The sequence below is a fragment of the Canis aureus genome, chromosome 33, assembly GCF_053574225.1.
Source record: "Canis aureus isolate CA01 chromosome 33, VMU_Caureus_v.1.0, whole genome shotgun sequence".
NCBI classification, from domain to species: domain Eukaryota; kingdom Metazoa; phylum Chordata; class Mammalia; order Carnivora; family Canidae; genus Canis; species Canis aureus.
Window position 1 is genome coordinate 26,458,352 of NC_135643.1, and position 25,137 is coordinate 26,483,488.

The following is a 25,137-nucleotide window of genomic DNA, read 5'->3' on the forward strand; positions in this document are numbered from 1 at the left end:
TTTAAAGGCCAATCTGCATACTTTTGCTTCTCTGTGTCTGGAATTTCAAAAAGGTAAGGGTCATTATTTCGATGAAGTTTTACCTTTGGGTTAAATGCATATCTAGAACAATTCTCCAGAAGCAAAACAAAACTTAACATACACAATTAAAATAGACACCAATGGCAATAGAGATGTCATTCAGATGAAGTTTTAGAAGTTTCTAATACCCCATAAAATAAATTTTATGTGTGGCAGAATTTTATGTTTGCCAGAAACAGAATAACCTCCAGTTGGAGCTGCTGACTCAGTTTAATATTCAAAGATGTATGGGCCTCATCTCTAAGTTCTTACAAACCCCAGTGAGTACATATACCACAACCACCCACTGTGTGTTCAGAAAAGAACTCTGAGAGTATCTCTCAGTGGGAAAGTCATAAACGAATTTTTACATTTCCTTTGAGCCTAACCAGCTGTTTCTTCTTTAAAGATTTCCCTTTGAGATTTCCATTTCATGACAAAGCCTAACCAATACTTTTTTGGCAAGTAAGAGTTGTGGGAGTGTATCTGTCATTATAAGAAGTCAGAGCCAGAAATGTGTTCCACCGTGCTGGGTGATGTTAATTTTTTTAAAGTTGACTTTATATCATAAAAATTCTCAAACGTGCATAAATGGAGGGGTGCAGGGTAATGAATACCCATGAACCCATTACATAGCTTCAGTGCTTGTCAACATTTTATCAGTATTGTTTCATGTATTTCCCCTACAATTCCGTAACCTTCACCCCCCACCCCCACCAATGTTTTAAAGCAAACCCCGGATTCCACCTCACATACTTATACTTCAGTGTGTATCTCAAGCAGATAAGGACTCTTTTTTTTTTTTTTTTTTTTTTTTTTACAAAACCTAGTTACAGTGTCATGTCAGTGATTCTTTAAATATCATTACATGTTCAGAACACATTCAGATTCCCTAACTGGATCCTGTTTTAAAATCATCATCATCATCATCATCATCAGCGTTATCATCATCATCAATAGTAAAAAGATATTGACAACAAGAAAGCCCATTCCTTGTACTTGATTGAGGCTTTTGAGTGGTCCCAATCCATGCCTATTGTCTAGCATAAGTATTAATTGAACTTCCTTTAACTCTCAAAAATATCCTAATGTGGGAGATAAGTTATATGATTCATAAGCCTCTTTTTGTTTATAACAGTTCCCCCTCTCTTTTTAATGAATTTATTTGTTAAACAGGCTGTATAATTTGCTCCATAAAATTTCCCACATTCTGGATTTGGCTGATTGCATACTGGTTTTGTTCGACTTATTTCTCTATCCCAACTATCTTTTGTATACTCATATTAAGAGACTTAAGTTATGCATGCATACATGTATGTATATATTGGCAGAAATGCTTCGTAAGTGGTGGTGAAATAATCTTAGTTCTTCATATCCAGCAGGAGGGTTATAATATCTGCTTTGTTTCATTCCTAGTGATACTAAGAGTGCTTAGTGAGTTTAGGAGTTGTCAGCTTGATCTGTCCATCATCAAGTTTCCCAGAAAACTGACAACTAATGGTGCAGCATATTCATTGAGGATCATTGCTGGTTTCCATTATTTTGTTTGAGTTTCCAAATTGATATATTTTTTTATTTTTCAAAGTATACATTTATTTGTTACATTTAAATTATTTTGCTAGTGTTTCTAAACTTGCATATGGTTAAATATGTGATCTAATTTTTAAAGTTTTTTTTTTTCCTGTTGGAAGTCCAGATGGTAACCCAGAGGTTGAGAATGTATTTTAAAACATTATATACATGAGTATTTTTATTACAATGGCTTTACTGATTTGTCATTTAACCATGAGCCAAATTCAGAGTCTGTTAAATGAGACTGCCATGTGTTAATTCTAACAATGGGCCCTATAGAAATAAAAGGCCCTGTAGAAATAAAAATGCCTTTTAGTAGTAATTTCATGTGGGAAATCATTTTGAAGTCGCTCCACCTTGTTATGCAGGAATTTTTGTTTTGAGATATAGTTCATAAACCATGAAATTCAGCATTTTAAAGTATAACAATTCAGTGGTTTAGTATATTCACAAAACTGTACAATATTTTCTTCACTCTCAAAGGAAAACCCCATACCTATTAGATAGTCAATTCCCATTCCCCTCTCCCCTAAAATGACAACCACTAATCAACTTTCTGACTCTATAGATTCACCTATACTGGGCATTTTGTATTAGTGGAATAATACAGTATTTAGTTCCTGACCTGCCTGCCCTCCTTCACTTAGCATAATGTTTTAAAGGTTCATCCATGTCATAGTGTTCATCAGAAATTTATTCCTTTTTGTGACTGAATAACATTCCATTGTGTATGTATAATACGTTTTCCTTACCCAGTCATCAGTAAATGGATATTTGGATTGTTTCCACTTCGGGGCTGTTATGAATACGGCTGCTGTAAACATTCATGTACAAGTTTTTGTATGGATAGTTTTCAGTTCTCTTGGAGTGACATCGTTAGTCATATGGTTACTCTAACTTTTTGAGGAACCACCAAACTGTTTTCCAAAACAGCTGTACCATTTTTCATTCCTACCAGCAATCTATGGGAGTTCTAATGTCTCCACATCCTCACCAAAACTAGTTACTGTCTGTCTTTTTTGTTATAGCCCTTCCAAGTGGGTGTGACATGTATCATGTGGTTTTGATTTGTTCTCCCTAATGACTGATGATGTTAGGCATTATTTTATGTACTATTGACTATTCATATATCTTCTTTGCAAAATGCCTACTTGATTCTTTGCTCATTTTTAAGTTGAGTTTATTGTTTTTTTGAGTTGTAAGAATTCTTTATATATTCCAGATACTAGAACTTTATCAGATATGTGGCTTTCAGATATTTTCTCTTGTTCTGTGGGTTGCCTCTTCACTTTCTTGGTAATGTCCTTGAAGCAGAGAATTTTTCAATTTTGATGAAATCAAATTTATATATTTTTTAATTGCCTATACTTTTAGTATTCTACCTGAGAAACCTTTGCATGATCCAAGGTCTTGAGGATTTACATCTGTTTTCTTTCCAGAGTATTAGAGTTTTAGCTCTAATGTTTATTTCTTTGATCACTGCTGAATTAATTTTATGATTTTAAGAGTCCAATACCATTCTTTTGCATATTGCTCAGCACCATTTATTGAGGAGATTATTTTCTGCATTAAATGGTCTTGCCACTCTCATTAAAAATTAATTGACAAAGATGGTATGGGTTGTTTTGAGACTTACCTATTCCATTAACCTACCCACATATCTGTCCTATGGCAATAATATACAGTGTTGATTCCTGTAGTTTTATAGTAAGTTCTGAAATTGAAATTCACCTGTTTTGCTCATTTCACGTATCACCTCCTCTCTGGCAACCACCACTTCTCTATATTTCCTCCAATGTTTTACGAATTTTTGTTTTGTTTTGTTTTGTTTTACTGCTATGGATACTTTTCATGTCCTTGAGAATTTTAGGATCAATTTGTCAATTTCCCCATCTGGGATTTGACAGGGGTTCTATTGAATCAGCAGACCAGTAGGGTGTATTGACAGCTTAACAATATTAAGTCTTACAATTGGTTAACAAAGGAGGCTGTTACACTTACTTAGGGCTTTTCATTTCTTTCAATGATGTTTTATAGTTTTCAGTATGCAAGTCCTACACACTTATGTTGAATTTCTAAGTATTTTATTCTTTTTGATGCTGTTAAATGGAATTATTTTGATTTCATTATTGGACTGTTCATTGCTAGCATACCTATACAGTTATTTTTTGTGATTCTTTTTAATCAAGGTAGAGTTGACATACAATGTTATATTAGTTTCAGGTATACAACATAGTGATTTGACAATTTTATACATTAAACTATGCCCACCAGGATAAATGTAGTTACCATTTGTCATTATACAATATTATATACAGTATGATTGACTATTTTCCCCATGCTGTAGTTTTTATCCCCATGACCTAGTTTATAACTGAAATTTTGTACCTCTTAATCCCCCTTAATCTATTTCACCCATCTTCCCAACCCTCATCTCTGCCAATCAGTTTATTTTCTGTATTTATGATTCTGTTTCTTTGGAGTTTTGTTTGTTCATTTGTTTTGTGGTTTAGATTTTACATATAAATGAAGTCATATGGTATTTGTCTGATGTATTTACCTAACATAATACTGTCTGGGTTTCACCATGTTGTCACAAATGGCAAAGTCTCATTTTTTTGTGGCTAATATTCCATTGTATATATGCCACATCTTCATTATCCATTCATCTAGTAATGGACACTTAGGCTACTTTCATATGTTGGCTATTTAGACAGGTACCTAGTAATAGAATTACTGGATCATATGGTATTTCTAGTTTTAGTTTTTTGGCAAAACTTCATAATGTTTTCCACAGTGAAAACACCAATTTACATTCCCACCAATAGTGCATAAGAGTTCCCTTTTCTCCACACCCTCACCAACATGTGTTTTTCTTTTTGATTCTAATCATTCTGACTGGTATGAGGTGATACCTCATTGTGGTTTGATTTGCATTTCCCTGATAACTCATGATGTTGAGCATCTTTTCATACGTCTGTTGACCACCTATATGTCTTTGGAAAAATGTCTATTTAGGTCCTCTGCCCAATTTTTAATTGTTTTGAGTTATAGAAGTTCTTTATATATTTTGGATATCAACCCTTTATTAGATATGCCATTTGCAAATATCTTCACACATTTAGTATGGTTGTTTTTTGTTTTGGTTTGGTTTTTTTTTGTCTTGTTTCCTTGATGGTGTCCTCTGTTGTCCTTTGTAATTTAATGTAGTCCCAATAGTTTAGTTTTGTTTTTATTACTTTTCCCTGAGGAGACATATCTAGAAAAATGTTGCTAAGTCTCCTGTCCAAAAGATTATTGCTCATTTTTTTCTTTTAGGAGTTTTATTTCAGGTCTCACATTTAGGTTCTCAATTCATTTTGAGTTTATTTTTGTGTATGCTGTAAGAGAGCCATCCATTTCATTCTTTTGCCTGTAGCTATACATTTATTGAAAAGCCTGTCTTTTCCCTAGTGTATATTCTTGCCTCTTTTTCATAGATTAATTGACTATGTAAGTATGGGTTTATATCTCAATTCTCTATCCTTTTCCATTGATCTCTGTGTCTATTTTTGTGCCGGTGCCATACTGTTTTGATTACTATAGCTCGATAGTGTATCTTGAAATCTAGGATTGTGATACCTCTAGCTTTCAAGATTGCTTTAGCTATTTGGGGTATTTTGTGGTTCCATAAAAATTTTAGGATTATATGTTCTACTTCTGTAAAAAAAAAAATGCTATTGGTATTCTGAAAAGGATTGCTTTGAATCTGTACATTGCTTTGGGTAGTATGGACATTTTAACAATATTAATTCTTACAATTCATGAGCATGGTATATCTTTCTATTTCTTTGTGTTGTCTTCCATGTTTTTCATAAACATCTTATAATTTTCAGGGTATGAGTCTTTCACCTCTTTGGTTAAGTATATTCCTAAGTGTTTTTTTAGTTCAATTGTAAATGGAATTGTTTTCTTAATTTCTCTTTCTGCTACTTTGCTATTAGTGTACAGAAACACATTTTCTGTATATTAATTTTATATCCTGTAGCTTTACTGAATTCACTTATTTGTTCTAATAGGCTTTTAGTGGATTCCTTAAGATTTTCTCTATATAGTCTCATGTTATCTGCATTTCACTTCTTTCTTACAGTTTGGATTTTTTTTTTTTTTTTCCTTGTCTGATTGCTACAGCTAGGACTTCCAGTACTATGTTGAATAAAAGTGGTAAGAGTGAACATCCTTGCCTTGTTCCTGATCTGAAAGGAAAAACTTTCAGTTTTCCCCATTAGCTGTGGGTTTATGGTCTTTATTATGTTGAGGTATATTCCCACTAAGCTCATGTAAGTTGAGATTTTATCATGAATGGATATTGTATTTTGTCCAATCCTTTTCCTTCATGTATTGAGATAATCATACTGTTTTTCCTTCCTCTTATTAATATATCACATTTATTGATTTGTGAATAATGAACCACCTTGTATCCCTGGAATAAGTCCCCCTTGATCATGCTGAATGAATCTTTTAATGTATTGTTGAATTCAGTTTGCTATTTTGTTGAGGATTTTTGTATCTATCTTCATCAGAAATATTGGTCTGTAGTTTTCTTTCTTTATAGTGTCTTTGTTTTTAGTATCAGAATACTGCAGGCCTCATAGAATGAATTTGGAAGCTTTCCTTTGTGAATTTTTCCTTTTGGAATAGTTTGAGAAAAAATAAGCATTAACTCTGCTTTAAATGTTTGCTAGAATTCATGTATGAAGCCACGTGGTCCTAGATTTTTGAAGAGAGTTTAATACTAATTCAGTTTTGTCACTAGTAATTGGTTTCTTCATATTTTCCATTCATTCCTGATTTAGTTTTGGAAGGTTGTATGTTTCTAGGAATTTATCCATTTTCTTCCAGGTTGTCCAATTTGTTGGCATGTAATTTTCATAATATTATCATAATTTTTTATAGTTCTTTGATTTCAGCTATTTCTCCTCCTTCATTTCTGGTTTTATTGGAGCCCTCTTTCTTCTTTTATTAATGAGTCTAGCTAATGGCTTATCAATTTAATCTATCTTTTCAAAGAACCAGTTCTTTTTTTCATTGATCTATTCTTTAGTCTATTTCATTCATTTCAGTGCTAATCTTCATTATTTCTTCCTTCTACTAGCTTTGAGCTTTTCTTTTTTCTAAATCATTTAGGTGTGAGGGTATAAGAGATTTTTATTTCTTGAGGTAGGCTTGTAACATTTTAAACTTCCCTCTGAGAACTACTCTAGATGTGTCTTGAAGATTATGAACTGTTGTGTTTTACTTTTCATTTGTTTCCATGTATCTCTTTTTTTTTTTACTTCCTCTTTGATTTTCTTGTTAACCCATTAGTTATTTTTTTTTTAATATTTATGTATTTATTTGAGAGAGTAAGAGAGAGAGAGCATGAGGGAGGAGCAGAGGGATGGACAGAATCTCAAGCATACTCCACACAGAGCGTAGAGCACAATACAGGGCTTAATCTCATGACCTCGAGATCATGACCTGAGCTGAACCCAAGAGTAATTCACTTAACCAACTGAGCCACCCAGGTGACACACTATAAGTTATTTAGTAGTATGATACTTAGCTTCCATGTGTTCGTGAGGTTTGTGTTTTTTCCAGTTTTTTTTTTTTTCTTACAGTTGATTTCTTGTTTTATACTATTGTGGTCAAAAGATGCTTGATATGATTTCAGTCTTCCTAAAAGTATTTAGATTTGTTTTCTGTCCTAATATATGATTTATCCTGGAAAATGTTCCATGTGTACTTGAAAAAAAAATGTTCTGCTGTTTTTTGGATGGAATGTTCTGTATATATCTCTTAGGCCCATCTGGTCTAACATGTCATTCAAAGCCACTGTTTCCTTGATCTATCTATTTATTTGAGTGTTACTATTATTGTATTACTGTCAATTTCTCCCTTTATGTCTATTAATATTGGCTTTTTGTATTTTGGTGCTCCTGTGTTGAGTGCATAGATATTTACAATTGCTATATCCTCTTATTGGATTGATCCCTTTATCATTATGCAGTGCTGTTCTTTGTGTCTTACTATACCATCTTTGCTTTAATGTCTATTATGCTAAGCGAAATAAGTGCATCAGAGAAAGACAATTATCATATGATCTCATTCATATGTGGAATTTAAGAAACAAAACAGAGGATCATAGGGGAAAAGGGGTGAAAAAAGCAAAACAAAATCAGGGAGACAAACTATAAGAGACTCTTAATCATAATCACAAACTGAAGAGGAAGGGGGGAGGGGGAGGGGGTAACTGGGTGATGGATATTAAGGAGAGCACGTGATGTAATGAGCACTGGATGTTATGTACCTCTGAAACTAATAATACATTATATGCTAATTAACTGAATTTAAATTTTAAAAACCCAAGACAAAAAAAATAGTCTATTTTGTTTGACATAAATATTGCTACCCCATTTTTTTTTCACTTCCATTTGCATGGAATAACTTTTTCCATCCCTTCACTTTCAGTCTGTGTATTTTTAAATCTAAGTTAGTTTCTTGTAGTCAGTATATAGATGGGTCTAGTTTTTTAGTCATTCAGTCGCCCTATGTCTTTTGATTGGAGCATTTAGTTCATTTACATTTAAAGTAATTGTTGTGGGCAGCCCAGGTGGCTCATCGGTTTAGCGGTTTAGCACTGCCTTCAGCCCAGGGCCTGATCCTGGAGTCCTGGGATCGAGTCCCATGTCAGCCTCCCTGCATGGAGCCTGCTTCTCCCTCTGCCTCTGCCTGTGTCTCTGCCTCTCCCTCTCCCCACCCCTCTGTCATGAATAAATAAATAAAATCTTAAAAATAAATAAATAAATACATACATACATACATACATACATAAAGCAAGCAAGTAATTGTTAGATATGTCCTTAATGCCATTTTGTTAATGTTTCCTGGTGTTTTTGTAGTTTTTCTCTGTTCCTTTCTCCTTTTGCTTTCTTCCCATGTGGTTTGATAGTTTTCTTTAATGTTATGTTTGGATTCATTCACTTTATTTTTTGTATATCTATTATAGGTTTTTCGTTTGTGGTTACCTTTGGGCTCATATAGAATATCCTGTGTGTGTGTATAGTAATCTCTATTAAATTGATGACACTTAAACTTGAACACATAAAAGCACTAAATTTTTGCTTCCCTTTCATATTTTATGTATAGGATATTATATTTTACAACATTTTATTTTGTTTATCCCTTGGCTAAGTTTTGTTGATACAATTTATTTTTCTGGTTTTGTTTTAACCTCCACACTGACTTTATGAGTGATTCATCTACTACCTTTACTATATGTTTGCTTTTACCTGTGAAATTTTTCCTTTCATAATTTTCTTCTAGTTATGGTCTTTTCTTTCCACTTAAAGAATTCCCTTTAACCTCTTTCATAAGGCTGGTTTAGTGGTGATGAACTACTTTAACTATTGTTTGGGAAACTATCTCTTCTTCAGTTCTGAGTGATAATCTTGCTGGGTAAAGTAGGCATTCTTGATTGTAGGTTTTATCCTTTCAGCACTTAGAATATATAATGCCACTCTCTTCTGGCCTGTAGAATTCCTGCTAAAAAATCATCTCATAGCCTTATGGAGTTTTCCTTATATGTAACTGTTTTCTCTTGCTGCTTTTAAAATTTTCACTTTATCATTACTTTTTTCCTTTTTAGTTATTATGTATCCTGGTGTGGATCTTCTTGAGTTCATCGTATAGGCACTCTCTGTGCTTTCTGACCTGGATTCTGTTTCCTTCTGCATATTAGAGAAGTTTGCAGCTATTTTTTTTTCCAAATATGTTTTCTGCCCCCTTCTCTCTCTCTTCTCCTTCTGGGATCCCTCAATGTGAATGAGTGTTATGCTCAATGATGTTGCAGAGTCTCTTAAGTTATTCTCATTTTTAAAATTCTTTTTCCTTTTGTTGTTCCGTTTGGTTGCTTTCCATCTCCTGCCTTCCAGATCACTGATCTGTTCTTCTGCACCCTTTAATCTGCTGTGGATTACCTCTAGGATATTTTTCATTTCAGCTACTGAATACTTCAGCTATGACTGGTCATTTTTTATATTTTCTTTCTCTTTGGTGAAGTTCTTACTGACTTCAACAACCCTTTTTTCAAGTCCAGTGAGTATTACCATAACTTTGAATTTTTTATAAGGCATATTGCTTATCTCTGTTTCAGTTAGCTCTTCATTTTCATTAGTCTTCATGCAACAATTGATTTTTATGTATTCAACTTGTATTCTGCAAACTTACTCAACTAGTTTATTAGTGTTAATTTTTTGGGTAGATTCCTTAGGAATCTATTAGTAAATCTATTAGTGATTCCATTGGTAAATCCTTATGTAGGATTTACTATATACAAGATTATGTCATCTACAAATAGAGATAGTTTAATTTCTTCCTTTCCAATCTGAGTGCCTTTATTTCCTTTTTTTGCCTAAATTTTCCTGGCTAGAACCTGCAGTAGACATACATCTGTCCTGGAGAAAGTTCCATGTACACTTGAGAAGAATACATTCTATTATTTGACAGAATGTTCTCTAGATATTGGTTGGCTAAGCTGATTTCCAGAGGTTTTCTTCCTTAATTTTGTGTAGTTATATCCATTGTTGAAAGTGGAGTACTGAATAATCTATTTTTCCCTTTAATTCTGTCATTTTTTACTTTTATGTATTTCAGTGCTTGGTTTTTAGGTTCATATATAATTATTACATCCCAATCGACTGACCCTTTCATTATTATAAAATGTACTTATTTCTGGTAATATTGTCTTAAGTCCTACTTTGTCCAGTATTATTATAGCCACTCTAGTTCTTTTTTGATCACTGTTTGCATGATACATATTTTTATATCCACTTACTTTCAGCCTATTTTTATCTTTAAAACTAAAGCATGTCTCCTATAGATGACATAGATTTGGAATTTTAATCTTTTTTTTCAGTCTTTGCCTTTTAAATTTTATTATTTAAACCATATACAGTAAATGTAATTACTATTGAGGTAGGATTTATGTCTGCCAATTTATTATTGGTTTCTATATATATTTTGTTTCAGTATTCTTCCTTTACTGCCTTATTTTGTGTGCAAAAGATATTTTCCTCTGTATCATTTTAATTCCCTTGTCACTCTTTTACTGTATTTTTTGAGTGTTATAACAATCTAATTTAGAGTAATACCGATTTTTAAAAAAGATTTTATTTATTTATTCATGAGACACACACAGAGAGAGAGAGGCAGAGACATAGGCAGAGAGAGAAGCAGTCTCCATGCAGGGAGCCCGATGTGGGACTTGATCCTCGGACTCCATGCCCTGGACCAAAGGCAGATGCTAAACCACTGAGCCACCCAGGAGTCCCATGAGTAACACCAATTTAATTACAGTATTGTACAGAAACTTTGTTACTATATAGCTTTACTCGCCCCTTTTCCTTTGTGGTTTTATTGTCATCTAGTTTTATGCATTGTATGTACATTAACACAAATTTATAATTACTACTTTATAAGTTGCTTTTAAATCATATAGAAAAAGAGTTAAAAACAACATATGTAAAGTCTTTTCTATTTACCTATGTATTTACTTTTACTGGTGTTCTTTATGTTTTCATACGGAGTCAAGTTACAATCTAGTGTCCTTTCCTCTCAGTCTGAAGAACTCCATTTAGTATTTCTTGTAGAGCAGGCCCAATAGCAATAAACACTCTCAGATTATTCATCAGGAAATACCTCAATTTATTATTCACTTTTAAAGCATAGTTTTGCTAGATATAGAATTTCATAGTTTTCTTATTCTTGCAACATTTAAGTATGTCATCCCAATGCCTTCTGGCCTTCATTGTGGGTTATGCATCATCAGCTGTTAATCTTACTGAAAAATCTCTTGTACATGAGGAGTTCTTTTTTTGTTGGTTCCAAGATTCTTTATCTTTGGCTTTCAACAGCTATAATTAGTCTAGGTTTGGAACAGTTTTTTATGTTACTTGGAGTTGGCTGAGCTTCTTGAATGTGTGTACATTATGTTGTTCATCAAATTTAGGGAGTTTGGGGTCATTATTTCTTCAAATAGTTTTCCTACTTCATACTCTTACTCTCCTCTTTTACTTTGGGGATGCTTATTATGAATATGTTGGTATATTTGACAGTATCCTCACAGGTCTCTGAGGATCTGTTATTTTTTCTTTATTCTTTTTCCTTCCTGTTTCTTGGAATGGATAATTTCAATTGACCTATCTTCAACTTCTCTCCCCACTGCTTTTTCTCTCCCCTACTCAAATCTATTATTGAATCCTTCTAATGGCCTTTTAATTTAGCTATTTTACTTGTCAGTTCCAAAATTGCCACTTCTTTTGTTATTACGGTTTCTACTTCTTTTATCTCATCTATTTGAGAAAACATTGTTTTCCTACTTTTAGTTCATTAAGCAGGGCATCCTTCAGGTCTCTGAACATACCTGAAATAATAAGTCAAAGTCTTCATTTAATAGTCTTAGTAACATCTTTCTTTCTCTGTATTGATTATACTATGGTCAACATAGAAGCTAGACATTTTAAATTATGTAGTTACTCCAGAAGCTAGATTCTCTGCCCTACCCAGGATTTGTTATTGTTGCTGGTGCTGTTTAGAGGAGTGCTGGAAATATAGAGGAGATTCTGGAGTACCAGTGTATATTTGTTTCTTACTCTGGGTGCTACTTACTTGGGTATGTTTTATTTGTGAGAATTTGCAAGTTATAAAATTATGTGTAATTTTCTATGTATCATGCTACATTAAAAAAATTGTTTAAATTGTGTTTTAGGAGTGCCTTGGTGGTTCAGTCAGTTGACCGTCTTCAGCTCAGGTCATGATCCCAGGGCCCTGGAATGGAACCACACATTGGGCTCCCTGCTCAGCCGGGGGTCTGCTGCTCCCTTTCCCTCTGCCCCTTCCTCCTGCCCCTTACCCCTGCTAATGCTCTTTCAAATACATAGTAAAATCTTTAAAAAATAATAAAATAAGACAGTTCTTTTCTTATGTGGTTATGGCAAGTTTAATATAAACTTCTTTTAGGACTAATTTGCACCCATTTTTATATGCAGCCATCCAGAATCCAAGATTGGTAGCCTAGATAAGTGTTATCCATAGCTTTGAACTTGGCCCTTTGATTCCTCAGGAGAACCTGTGCCTGTCAAGGGTTGGATCCCGAGACCTGTGGTGCCTCCTTTTCTTTTGGTTGTTCATGGAGCATGTACTACAATGGATGTAAGTTTGCCAGAAGCAAGATCCCAAGAAAATTTAAGCTGCTTGGGGATGACCCAAAAGAGGTTTGTTTACTTCCTGATATATAATCTTTTTCATTTTCATGGAGAATTGATGAGTACAGATGAAGTAAGCAGTCTAACATATTCTCTTAAACTCTCATTAACATAAAGAATTTCATCTCAGAGGTAAATTAAGAGTTTAGCTAAACTGTAGATACACATCTTTGATAAAGTTAGCATAATAAACATTAATAACAAAGTAGTAAAGTACGAACAGCATAAACTTTTTATACCTATGGCCTCTTGTGCTTACTTTTATGTTGATTCCAGAGTTTTAAAGAACCATCACTTTGGTATTAAAACTAAATGTTAACATTTTATTATTAAAACTTTCATTTTTCAAATCTGAATTATAGAAGTCATGTTCATCACTGCAACATCACCTGAGAAAGAGTCTTTACTGAAGACTCAGATTTTCATACCATGAGATTTGCTAGTTTAAAGTTATATTATGATAATTATGAGTGCATTCAAGTAATTAAAACATATTTAGATTTTAATATACAAGTATAATTGATATTACATATTTCTCAAAATATAACTTACAGATGGATATAAATTTTAACAACTTTTGGATGTAGCTTCTAGAGGGTGCTAATTCAATAATCAAAAAACCACCCAGTATGTTTACCATTTAGATATGACCAAATGTTTAGTGACTCTATGAACCTTATAATTATCTTTCCAAACTTTAAATGCAATTGAAATATACAGTTATACTATGTACATTATAGTATTGATATGTCCCTCTAAATGAAAAATCTGTTAGCTTTATTATTTGGGTCTCTAAAATAGGTGGAAATTTAATAAAGTACAAAAACTCTTGAAATCATATAAATTTTTTCACAGGATTATATTTTTAATAAACTTTATTAAATGGGCTAGATGTCCCTTTTCATAAGAAAAAAATACAAATACTTAATAAGCATAATGAAGTATAACAATTTTACATGTCATCAGGCACTTTAATTTTCCACACTGGGAAGCATTTCTTACCACTGTTTTATAAATGTTTATCACTTTCACCAAATTTAATATAAAGCAAATCCGGGGGATGGCTGAGAATATCCTCCCTCAGGTAGGTAGGAGAACTTGGCTTAGAAGCCTTCTCACCTTCTAAAATACAAATAAGAGATGTAACTCCCTGGTAGAGTTATACTTAAGATTTTTAGAGAAATGTTACTGTGAAATGAGAACTTCTAAGTATGAATGGAATAACTGGGTATTATCACCTACCATTGTATAAGCATATTACCTGGAAAATCTGTTCTTTGTACAGAGGTGAGAGCATAACTGAATATTTCTCCTTTCAAGTAAACTTTAGCACATTCTGGTTCTGAGACTTTTATCCATATTTGAAGCATCTAGTCATTTTTAGTTCAATGGAAAGATCTTTTCAAATTTTGAATGCTTTTTTATGAACATTAAAAAATACAAAGATTGGATGGGATGCCTGGGTGGCTCAGCAGTTAAGCACCTGCCTTCAGCTCAGGGCATGATCCCAGGGTCATGGAATCGAGTCCCACATCAGACTCCCTGTGGGGAGCCTGCTTCTCCCTCTGCCTGTGTCTCTGCCTCTCTGTCTCTCGTGAATAAATAAAATCTTTAAATATATATATAAAAGTTGGAAATATATGAGCCAAACAAATCCTTTCAATAGCTCATCTTCCTTGGCAGCTAATTGGAGGAGTGGAGAATGTGACCTCTTTAAGACATATGGCTTCATTCTCCTTACCCTATTACTAGTGTAGGCTTATATTTATAAAATGCCAAATATCTGCATGCAGAGTACAAACTTAATTAAAATTATAAAAATACCAAAAAGCTAGATGATATATGGTTTATATTTTTTACTTAGAAATAGTCACGTTAAGGAACTTTAAGTATTTAACAAGAATAACTCTATATATTGTCATTTGGATCTAGGCTGTAGGGGGAAACCTTAACTAATAGCCTCCTTTCATATAGAAAGGATTTAGAATCTAATGCATAAAATTATTCATTTTATACAGGAAGAGAAACTGGAGTCTCATTTACAAAACCTGTCCACTCTTATGGCACCGACATACAAGAAACTTGCACCTGATGCATATAATAATCAGGTAAGTTTATAATTATTGACAATGATTGGAACAGTTTACTTATTACTGATGACCTACCTACTTCTAAAAATGTTTTTAAAGCAATGATTTTCCTTTATTTTTCTAATTTTTCCTCTTCCAAATTAGTGAAGCCACAGTGTTCTGTTTCTAGTACATAAGAATTATATAATCCAAAAAAGCATATTTTTGGTCTTTTAATCTGTAAAGATAATGAGCTTTTAAGTCTCACAAGCTGTTCAATCTACTAATTTTGTTCTCATCTCTCTTCTGTAAGCAGACTTTGGTGATTAATTAAAATTATGTGGCCTAAACCATAGGTTCTAACAATCTATTAATATTAACTGTTTTCACATATATGTCTATACATATTAAGCTATGAGTGTACTGCTTTGTAAATGTACATACATGTGTCCAGAAAGGTCCAATTTTTTAATTTGGTTCCATGAACCAAGCAAAACATCTTTTTCCTATTTTATAGATGTGTTCTAGGCTGTACCTATTTGGAGGCTAGGTGATTTGTCCAGAAATGCTCTTGAAGGAGGAAAAAATCTATACAGCCTCCCCTGTCATTATAACATCAACAATAGAAGTTTTGAATGTATACAAGCTAGCTGCTATATTTAGTATATATAACATATATATACACATATGTATTTATATAATAAACTAGATACTGTATTTAATCACTGAACATAAAGATGAGCAATATAGGATTTCTGTCTTTAAGGATTTCGTTCTGTAGAGGAGACAGAGATATATAAAATAGCAGTTACAGAATAATGTGCTAACAGCTAAAATAAAGGCGTGCACATTTTTGAAGGAAGAAAAGTTCTCCCTTTTGAAGGAAGAAAAAGTTCTCCCTGAAAGTCAAGATGTAAGGTCACAAATGGGCTTGCAGATCACATAAAGATATTTGGACTTTATCCTGTATGTAAGAAGGCTACCACTGGGGCATTTTAAGTGTGTGCTGGGGGCAGAGGAGGATGAAGTGATTTAATTTAAAAAGGTCACTCAACAAGCCAAATTAAATGAAATACAACTTAGGTTAGTGTAAGATTAAATTGGTGAAGAAGTAAGCTAGTGCAGTCATTGGGCAAGAGATGTTAAAGTCTTAAAGAAATGGCAGTAGTGACAGAATGAAGAAAATAAGTATGTGAAATATTTGAGGTAGAACTTATAGAACTTAGTGACCAGTTGGATTTGAAAATAAACAAAAGGGAGAATTTGAGGATCCACCAAATTACTGGCTTAGGCAGGTGGTTCTATTAATTAGTATTTGGAGTCAGTGAAAACAGTAAGTTTGGGGGCAAAAGGAGGAAATGATAAATTTCATTTTGGACATACTATGTTTGATATAATTCTAGGATAATTCTATGGAAAATCAGGAGAAAAATCGAGGCTAGCAGTGTAGATTTGGGAGTTGTCAAATTGCAAGTAGTTGTAACTGAATACATAGGAGTGAATGCAGTTTTTCAGAGTAGGGATTATAAAGAAGAGAAGGAGCTACAGACAGGATTCTGGAGCACATTGACATTTTTTGACTGGAGGACAAGAAACCAGTGAAGTAAATGTTGGGGGAAGGCACAATAGAGTAAGAGAGGTTAAAGATTTAAGGGAAAGAGGAAGACTTCTAGATGGAGGAAAGGTGGAGGTGATAAAGGTAGCCAGAGCAGAGTACACAGCAACAGGGGGTACAGGGAATTATGAAGAGGAGTACATTTGGCAAACATCATCATTTAATAACATTAAAGACTAATGGGATTAGATTAGTCACCTAGCAGAGACAGATGGAGGGGGACCAATACTCATTTAATGATTTAGCTGTGTTGCTATTTTGTGCTTTAACACTTTCCCCAAACCTCAACTCTTTCTTTTTTAAAGGGGGAGCAAAGAGGCAAATTTGATAATGATGATCTGTTTAGAAAGTTGTTTTATGTCACAGCTTAGGTTTTTAGAAATGTATATGATGTCTATGAAAAATTTTTTTAATGCTGTTAATACCATTATTTTACAGCCTTATCTACTTTGGTAAGTATCACAGAAAAGTATATGGGATGTTTTGGTCCTGTTGTAAAATAATTCTGAGTGAGAAACACAATAAGTCAAGCTATAAAAAGAAAATGAATTAAGTCTATCTTACTAGATTTCAAGTTTGGCCATTTTCTGTTGAATATATTTTATTATAGGTGCCATTAATATAATGGCTTTAGCTGGGGAAAGGACAGTATTGATGTTCTTACTCATTTGATTCTTATTATAGATGATGTCATACACACCTGATGTTTAAGCATTTATAGTCCACCCTATTACCTTATGTTTGGAGTACTTTATGTATTTCCTAAACCTATAATATCCAAAATATAACAGTACCCCAAATTTTAGTTATAACAAGATGATTAGATATAACTCTTTAGATATCTTTCAGTATTTGTTTATGTGTAAATGTACAAATAAATGGCACAAAGTTTCAATTAACATAAACAAGCTCTAGAGATCTGTTTGTGTACCTAGAGTCAGCAATAATGTTTTAGACACTTAAAACTGTTTAAATGGTAGACCTCATATTATGTATTCTTACCACAAAATAAAGTTTACATACATACTATGGAAAGAGCCCAAATATCCATCAATTGGTGAATGGATAAAGATGTGATATGTGTGTGTGCACATGTGTGTATACACACACATAGATATGTATACAAGGGAATATTACTCAGCCATCAAAAAGAATGAAATCTTGCCATTTGCAGTGATGTGAATGGAACTAGATTGTATTGTGCTAAATGAAATAAGCCCGAGAAAGACAAATACCATATGATTTCACTCATATGTGGAATTTGAAAAACAAAATGAATGAACATATGGGAAGGGGGAGGGGAAGAGAGGGAAGCAAACTCTAAGAGACTTTTAATTATAGAGAATAAACTGAGGGTTGATGGAGGGAGGTCAACTAAATGGGTAATGGGTATTAAGGAGGGCACTTGTGATGAGCTCTGGATGTTATATGTAGGTGATGGGTCACTAAATTCTACCCCTGAAACCAATTTTACCATCTATGTTAACTAGAATTTAAATAAGAAATTGAAAAGGAAAAAATAAAAATAAAAAATAGAGGTCTATATAAATTAAATCAACCAGTGACTGTGAATGGATAAGGTGTTTTTTATATTGCAAGGTAGGTACTATAGGCAATGATCATCCATATGTCTTAATATGGTTTAGATATCAAAACAAAAGCCATGTGATCTTCCCACACAGTACATAGGAAGAACTGTTAAGGTTATGGGTGCTATCAAAATCTACCATTTTATTTGTCTCTTCCCCAAACTGAATATATTATCCTTATTTCTCATATCTAAATACTCTTCCCTTGCCTTGTTCCTTGATTTTATAGTAAGTCTTATTGCTAATGTGAGCTTCACATCAGAGAAAAAAGAAAATAGAGGAGAAACATGTTGAAAGCACTGAAAGAGAAAAAAAAAAGGAGAAACACGTTTAAAATACTGAAAGAGGAAAAAAAAACTGTCAACCTAGAAATATCTACCCAGTAAAAACAACTCTCAAAAGTAAAGACAAAATATTTCTTTTGAAATTCAAAAGCTGAAATAATTTGCCATCAGGAGACTAACACTTTAAAAATGTTAAAGGAAGCCCTCCAGCAGAAAGAAAATGATACCAGATAGAAATCTGTATTGACAAAAAGGAATGGAAATCATAAATAATAGATAGGTGAATAAAAAACCTTTTCCCTTATTTTAAAAATCTCCTTAAAAAATGGTAGTTTGCTATTTAAAAGCGAATGCACTTTGAGGTGTATAACATGTAGGAGCAGCACAGAGGATGGGGAATTGGAAGTCTCTCTTGTAAGGTTCTCATGTCATATATACAGTGGTATCATATTTCTTGAATATAGACTGTGAGAAGTGACAATATACTGCAAACCTTCAAGCAACCAGCCACTGTAGGGGAGAGAGGGCATGTATAGCTAATCCATCAGTAAAGAGATAAAATGGAGTCAATCCAAAAATGTCTTTTTTTTTTTTTAGATTTTCTTTATTTATTCATGAGAGACACACAGAGAGAGGGAGAGAGAGAGAGGGGCAGAGACACAGGCAGAGGGAGAAGCAGACTCCATGCAGGGAACCTGATGTGGGACTCAATCCCGGGTCTCCAGGATCATGCCCTGGGCTGAAGGTGGTGCTAAACCACTGAGCCACCCAGGCTGCCCCAAAAACCTTCTTAAAAGGAATATGGAACAAATCAAAGATAAGACAAATATATTAACAAATAGGAAAAACATATATACATATATATGTATATATCTGCATAACAAATAGCAAGATGGTATATTTAATCCCAACCATATGAAAAAAACTACATTAAATGTAAATGGCTTTTAACACTCCCAATTAAAAGGCAGAGTTTGTGATACCAAATAATCACATTGATATTGAACAACTGTGATACTGAAAGAAGCAAGAACCAAGAAATATCATGCTAATATCAAAGGAAAGCTGGAATGATCATATTAATATAGCAAAGTAGATTTCATAGCAAGTAATATTATAGACTATAAGAGGATAATTTAATAATAATAAAAAGGTTGGTTCATCAAAAGAACATGATAATCCTATGTATGCATCTAATAATGGCACTTCACATTTTATTAAAACTGATAGAACTATGAAAAGAAATGAATTGGCAATTATAGTCAGATTTCAATACATCTCTCTCAACTGTTAGAACAAGTACAAAATGATTAAGGAGACATAAGACTTGAACAGCACTTTTAACCAAGTATAAAAGTCCCTACCCAACAACAGAATTAACATTATTTTCAAGTGTACAAGGATGATTTATCAATATAAATTATATATTGGGTCATAAACAACTATCAATAAGTATTAAAATTTCAGAATATGTTCTTTAGCCACAGTAAAACAAAATTAAAAGCAAAAATCTGTACCAGGATATCCACAAAGTCTCCAAGTATCTGGAAACTGAGCAACATATTTCTAAATGATTTATGAGTCAAAGAATAAATCAGAAGGGAAATTAGAAAGTATTTCGAACTGAATGATAATGAAGACATGACATTAAAATTTGCAGGATTCAGCTAAGCTATTATGTTATTATTATTAAGATATTAATATCTCTAAGCTATTATGCCTTGCTTAGAGAGACATTTATAGTACTGAACAATTATTAGAAAATTATAAAGTCTCAAATTAACGACCTAGAATTCTACTCTAAGAAACTTGCAAAAGGAGAGCAATTTGAGCCCTAAAAGGTAGAAGGAAGGAAAAACTAAATGAATGAAATGAAATACAGAAAACAAGAGAATAAATCAGTGAAACCAAAGCTGGTACTTCTAGACTGCTCAATCAGGAAAAAGGAGAAGGCACAAATTGCCAGGGTCTAGAGATCCTACATCACTACAGACCTTACTGACATTAAAGGAGTAATAAAGCTTTATGCCAGTAAATTCAACAATTCAGATGGAATGGGCAAAGTACTTAAAAGACACATTATCAGGGTGCTAGAGTAGCTCAGTTGGTTAAGTGTCCAACTCTCGATTTCAGCTCAAGTCATGAGATCGAGCCCCACATTGGGCTCCATGCTCAGCACAGAGTCTGCTTGGGATTCCCTCTCCCAAGAGCATGCATGTTCTCTCTCAATAATTAATCAATTAATTAATTAATATCTTTAAACACACACATTACCAAAACTTTACTAAAGAAAAAATAAATACTCTAAGTCATTCTATATGTATTAAAGTCATTGAATTTGTAGTTAAAAACTTTCCTAAAAACTCCAGGCCCAGATTATTTTCCTTTCCAAATTTGACTCATTATTTAAGGAAGAAATAATAATAATTCAATGGAAACTTCTAGAAAATAAAAAAGGCATAAACTTCCCAACTCATTTTATGAAGCTGGAAATATCCTGATACTAGAACTAGACAAAAGCATTAAAGAAAGGCTATAGTCCAGTGTTCTCCATAAATATTGATGAGCAAATTCTTACCAAAATTTTAGCAATTAGACACAACAGTGTGTAAAAGGGATAATACATCATGACCAAGTGATTTTATTTCAGGAATGCTTTAACATTCAAAAATCAATGTGATTCACCATATTAGCCAACTTAATGGGGAAAATATAATTATCTCAATAGAGAGAGGAAAAAGCATTTAGCAATATTCAACATCCATAGAACAGAACTTTCTCAGCCTGATAAGGGGCATAACTGAAAAACCGAAAGGTAACTTCATACTTAATAGTGAAACAATGAAAGCTTTACTCCTAAGACTAGAAACAAGACAAGGACAGCCATTTTACCCCTTCTGTTAACATCTAACTGACAATTTTAGGGCAATAGGCAAGAAAAAAACCAAGAAGCATACAGAATGAATAGGAAGAAGTGAAAGTGTCCTAATATGCAGACACATGCTTATCTATATGAGAAGACCCAAAGAATCAACCAAAAAACTCCTAGTACTAATAAATGGCTTGGCAAAGTTGCAAAATAAAAAAGTCAATTGTATTTCTATATACTAGCAATAGACAAAAATTGTAGTGAAAACCAATAGCAAATAGCATAAAAATATAAGATTCTTAGGCATAAGAATTTGACATTTGACAGAAACGTACAAGACCTGTGCATTGAAAACTAAACAACATTGCTGAAGTTTAAAAAGACCCAAACTAGAAATATACACCATGTTTATGGAACACAGGACTAAATATTTTTAAGATGTCAGTTTTCCCTAAATCAATCAATGGATTCAGTACATAACCTATCAAAATGTTACCAAGTATTTCGAAGGAATTGAGAAGGTGATTCTAAAATATATAGAGAGAAATACAAAGGACCTGGAATAGTCAAAGAATTTTCAAAAAGATCAGAATTTGAAGATTCTACTCCCTGATTTCAAGATTACTAAAGATCTATATTTACTAGTAATCAAGACAGTGATCTTGGCATACACACACACACACACACACACACAAACCAACACACCATTATATATCAAAAGATCAGAATAGAAAGTTCATAAATGGGCAGCCCCGGTGGCGCAGCGGTTTAGCGCCGCCTGCAGCCTGGGGTGTGATCCTGGAGACCCGGGATCGAGTCCCACATCGGGCTTCCTGCGTGGAGCCTGCTTCTCTCTCTGCCTGTGTCTATGCCTCTCTCTCGCTCTCTCTGAATGAATAAATAAATAAATCTTTAAAAAAAAAGTTCATAAATATATCCAGCATGCACAATCAATTTATTTTCAACGAAGGCAATTTATTGGCAACGCTTAATCTTTTTGTCAAGTGGGGTTCAAACAGTTGGGTAGCCATATGGAAAAAAATTAATCCTAACCCTTAATCTTATACCATATGTAAAAATTAACTCAAAACATATCCATTTATTATAAAATTATAGAAAATGCAAAGTAATCTGTAGTGACAGAAAGCAGGTCAGTAGTTTCCTGGGAACAAAGAAAGTAACATTAATTAAAAGGGGAAGGAGGAAACTTTTGGGAATGATGGATATGTACATTATTTTGATTGTTGCAATGGTTTTGCATATATGCATGTCAAAACTAATCAAATAGTACACTTTAAATATATGCTGTTTAATGTATGTCAAATATACCTCAAAACTGTAAGATAAAAACTTTACCATATCAAGATAGTTTGTTTTGTGTCATCCCATTGTATTTCTGGATATAAAATATGCAACATTTTTTAAGTTCTAAATAGCCTAAATACTATGAGAGTCTTTCTGACCTGTTCAGTTTAGAGGTCTTACACTTATTTCTCAAATGTATGCCTAAGAAGTTCAAATGCCTAAGTACTTACATTCACACACATGCTTTTATTTTTCAGATTGAATATGAACACAGAGCACCAGAGTGCCGACTAGGTCTGAAGGAAGGCCGTCCATTCTCAGGGGTCACTGCATGTTTGGACTTCTGTGCTCATGCCCATAGGGACTTGCATAACATGCAGAATGGCAGCACATTGGTAAGTGAGGTACAGACAGGTTAGCAGCACATCCTGTTAAAGACTGGAAGGCTGGAAGGTAGCAGTGTGCGAGGAGAGGAGTATGTTCTCTGTAGATGTCATTGCACAAGTGTTTTCATGAATGAATTGCTGTTGCAAAGGTGACCTTGTTTGGCATATCTAGTACTCTCATAACAGGTTGGCACATTATTGGAAATCTGTTGAGAAGTACATGAAAATCATGTAAATGTTGGTGCGGAGCTAAACCAGCAACTATGCATTGCCAGCTACCATTAGCTGCCAAAAGTTCTTTCAAAATTCAGTGTCAGGTATCTGGTAGGTTATAATCAGTAAAGTAAAAAGCCACATACAAGCCAAGGTGCCAGACCACTTGCTGAGAGAAGTACAAATGAAAAGCATATCATCCATGGCATAGTAACTACTATAGAAAATTCAAAGTACAAAAGAACCCATTATAACTACATAGTATAGTGGGTGAAGTGGATTGGCCCATATAATTGGAGGTTTTGGTAAGTGGGCAAAATGAATATGGTCTTAGGGTGGAGTAGTGTTCAAAACTGAGTCTATGGTGTAGCCTTCCATGTAGCGAGATAAACTATATCAATACATGTAACTCTGGTTTTTAAAACTAATGTGTGGTATTTCATTGCATGAATATACTACACAATATATAAATCCATTCTCCTACTGATAAAAAATGGATATAAATATAATTTTGTCACCACTAACAATACTACAGTGAACATTCAGTCTTCTTGGGCATCCATGGAAGAGTTTTCTAAATATGCTGAATTTTAGTATATAATAAACATTGGTGGTCTAAAAATAAACAAAAAAGTTCACATGAAGAAATTATAAATTAATCCACCTAATGAGTCATTAACATGGATATATGTGTAGTTGAGGAAGATGACCAATGAGACTTAAGATGAAAAATAGAATACAGAGACCAAAGCCATAGTCTAGGGTAGAGAAGAATCCAGGGAGGCGGTAAGCAATAGAGGAAGTAATTTATGGAACATAGTATGAAGTTTTTGAGAAGCAGAAAAGGTATTGGTTTAATGGTCTAGAGCAGAGGTCAGAAAATTTTTGTATTGAAGGTGAGATAGTAAATATTTTAGACTTCACAGGCTACATAGGGTCTCTGTCACATTCTTTGTTTTTGTTTTTTTATTAAAAAGGCAAAAAACATTCTTAGTTCACTGGCCATGCAAAAACTGGCTGTGTGGCAGATTAGCCTGTGGATTTCTGATCCAGGAGGACCAGCACAAGGCTTCTTGTCCATAATATCTAAAATCATCACTAATTGTGTATTGAGCACTTGCTCACTATTAGGAGGCTAGGCTAGATTCTAGGAAGAAAAAATGATCATCAGAGCCATAGTAGGTCCTAAAAGTAACCATGTTTCACTCTAGCAAGGTGATGGATAGTAGACAAGACAGAGACAAGAAGGTTTTGTGTAAAGAGGACTTTTCCTGTAATAGGTCACAGTTTCCATGAGGTACAAAGGAAAGCAGCACTAGGTAAGAACAGAATAGGGATAAACATGAGGGAAAATGTGGCAAGTGCTCAGAGACGTTGATTTGGAAGTCTTTTTGTATAGGCGGTGAAAAACTCATTTAGTACCATCTGTTATCTATCAAGGTAAGTCTGTTATGATCGCATTCAAGAGTATTTTCCGATGATTTTATGTATTATGTGCACTTTAAATAATCATGATCACATTTTTTCTGCATCAGTCAAAAACACTAAATGCTAAAAGCCAACAAATAATCTCTTGCCAACACCAATATGACTGTGGTTAACAAAAGAGAAAAAGTACCATTAAATTAGCAAAGCAAGAGGAGTAGATTTTTCCCCCTTCAGAATAGCCCCTTGTATGTTGCAATAGCTTAGAAGAGAAACGAAAGAAAGGAAGAAACTTTTAGCCACTTTTTGAAGAGGCTCCACATCTCTCACATCTATTTCTATGTGTGAAAAGTAGGCAATTGCTTCATTTTGGTGGGTGACACTTCTTTCCTTAGAATCAGAAATATATGTGAAGAACAAAGTGAACATAGGTAACATTTCCTGATGGACTCAAAAAAAAGAAAAGGA

General features: G+C 33.5%; 1 protein-coding gene across 2 annotated transcripts in view; it reads left to right on the forward strand.

Annotated features, from left to right (window-relative positions):
- The window catches only part of TET2 (tet methylcytosine dioxygenase 2), a 125,192-nt gene that overhangs the window by 92,543 nt on the left and 7,512 nt on the right, over positions 1-25,137 (forward strand). Inside the window, exons 7-9 of one of the 2 annotated variants that reach the window (XM_077882183.1) lie at positions 12,773-12,923; positions 14,933-15,022; positions 22,903-23,040. In XM_077882183.1, the coding sequence (XP_077738309.1) occupies positions 12,773-12,923; positions 14,933-15,022; positions 22,903-23,040 (379 nt within the window). Of the gene's footprint in view, positions 1-12,772; positions 12,924-14,932; positions 15,023-22,902; positions 23,041-25,137 lie in introns of those variants that run through there. The other variant, XR_013370771.1, reaches the window with a different exon arrangement.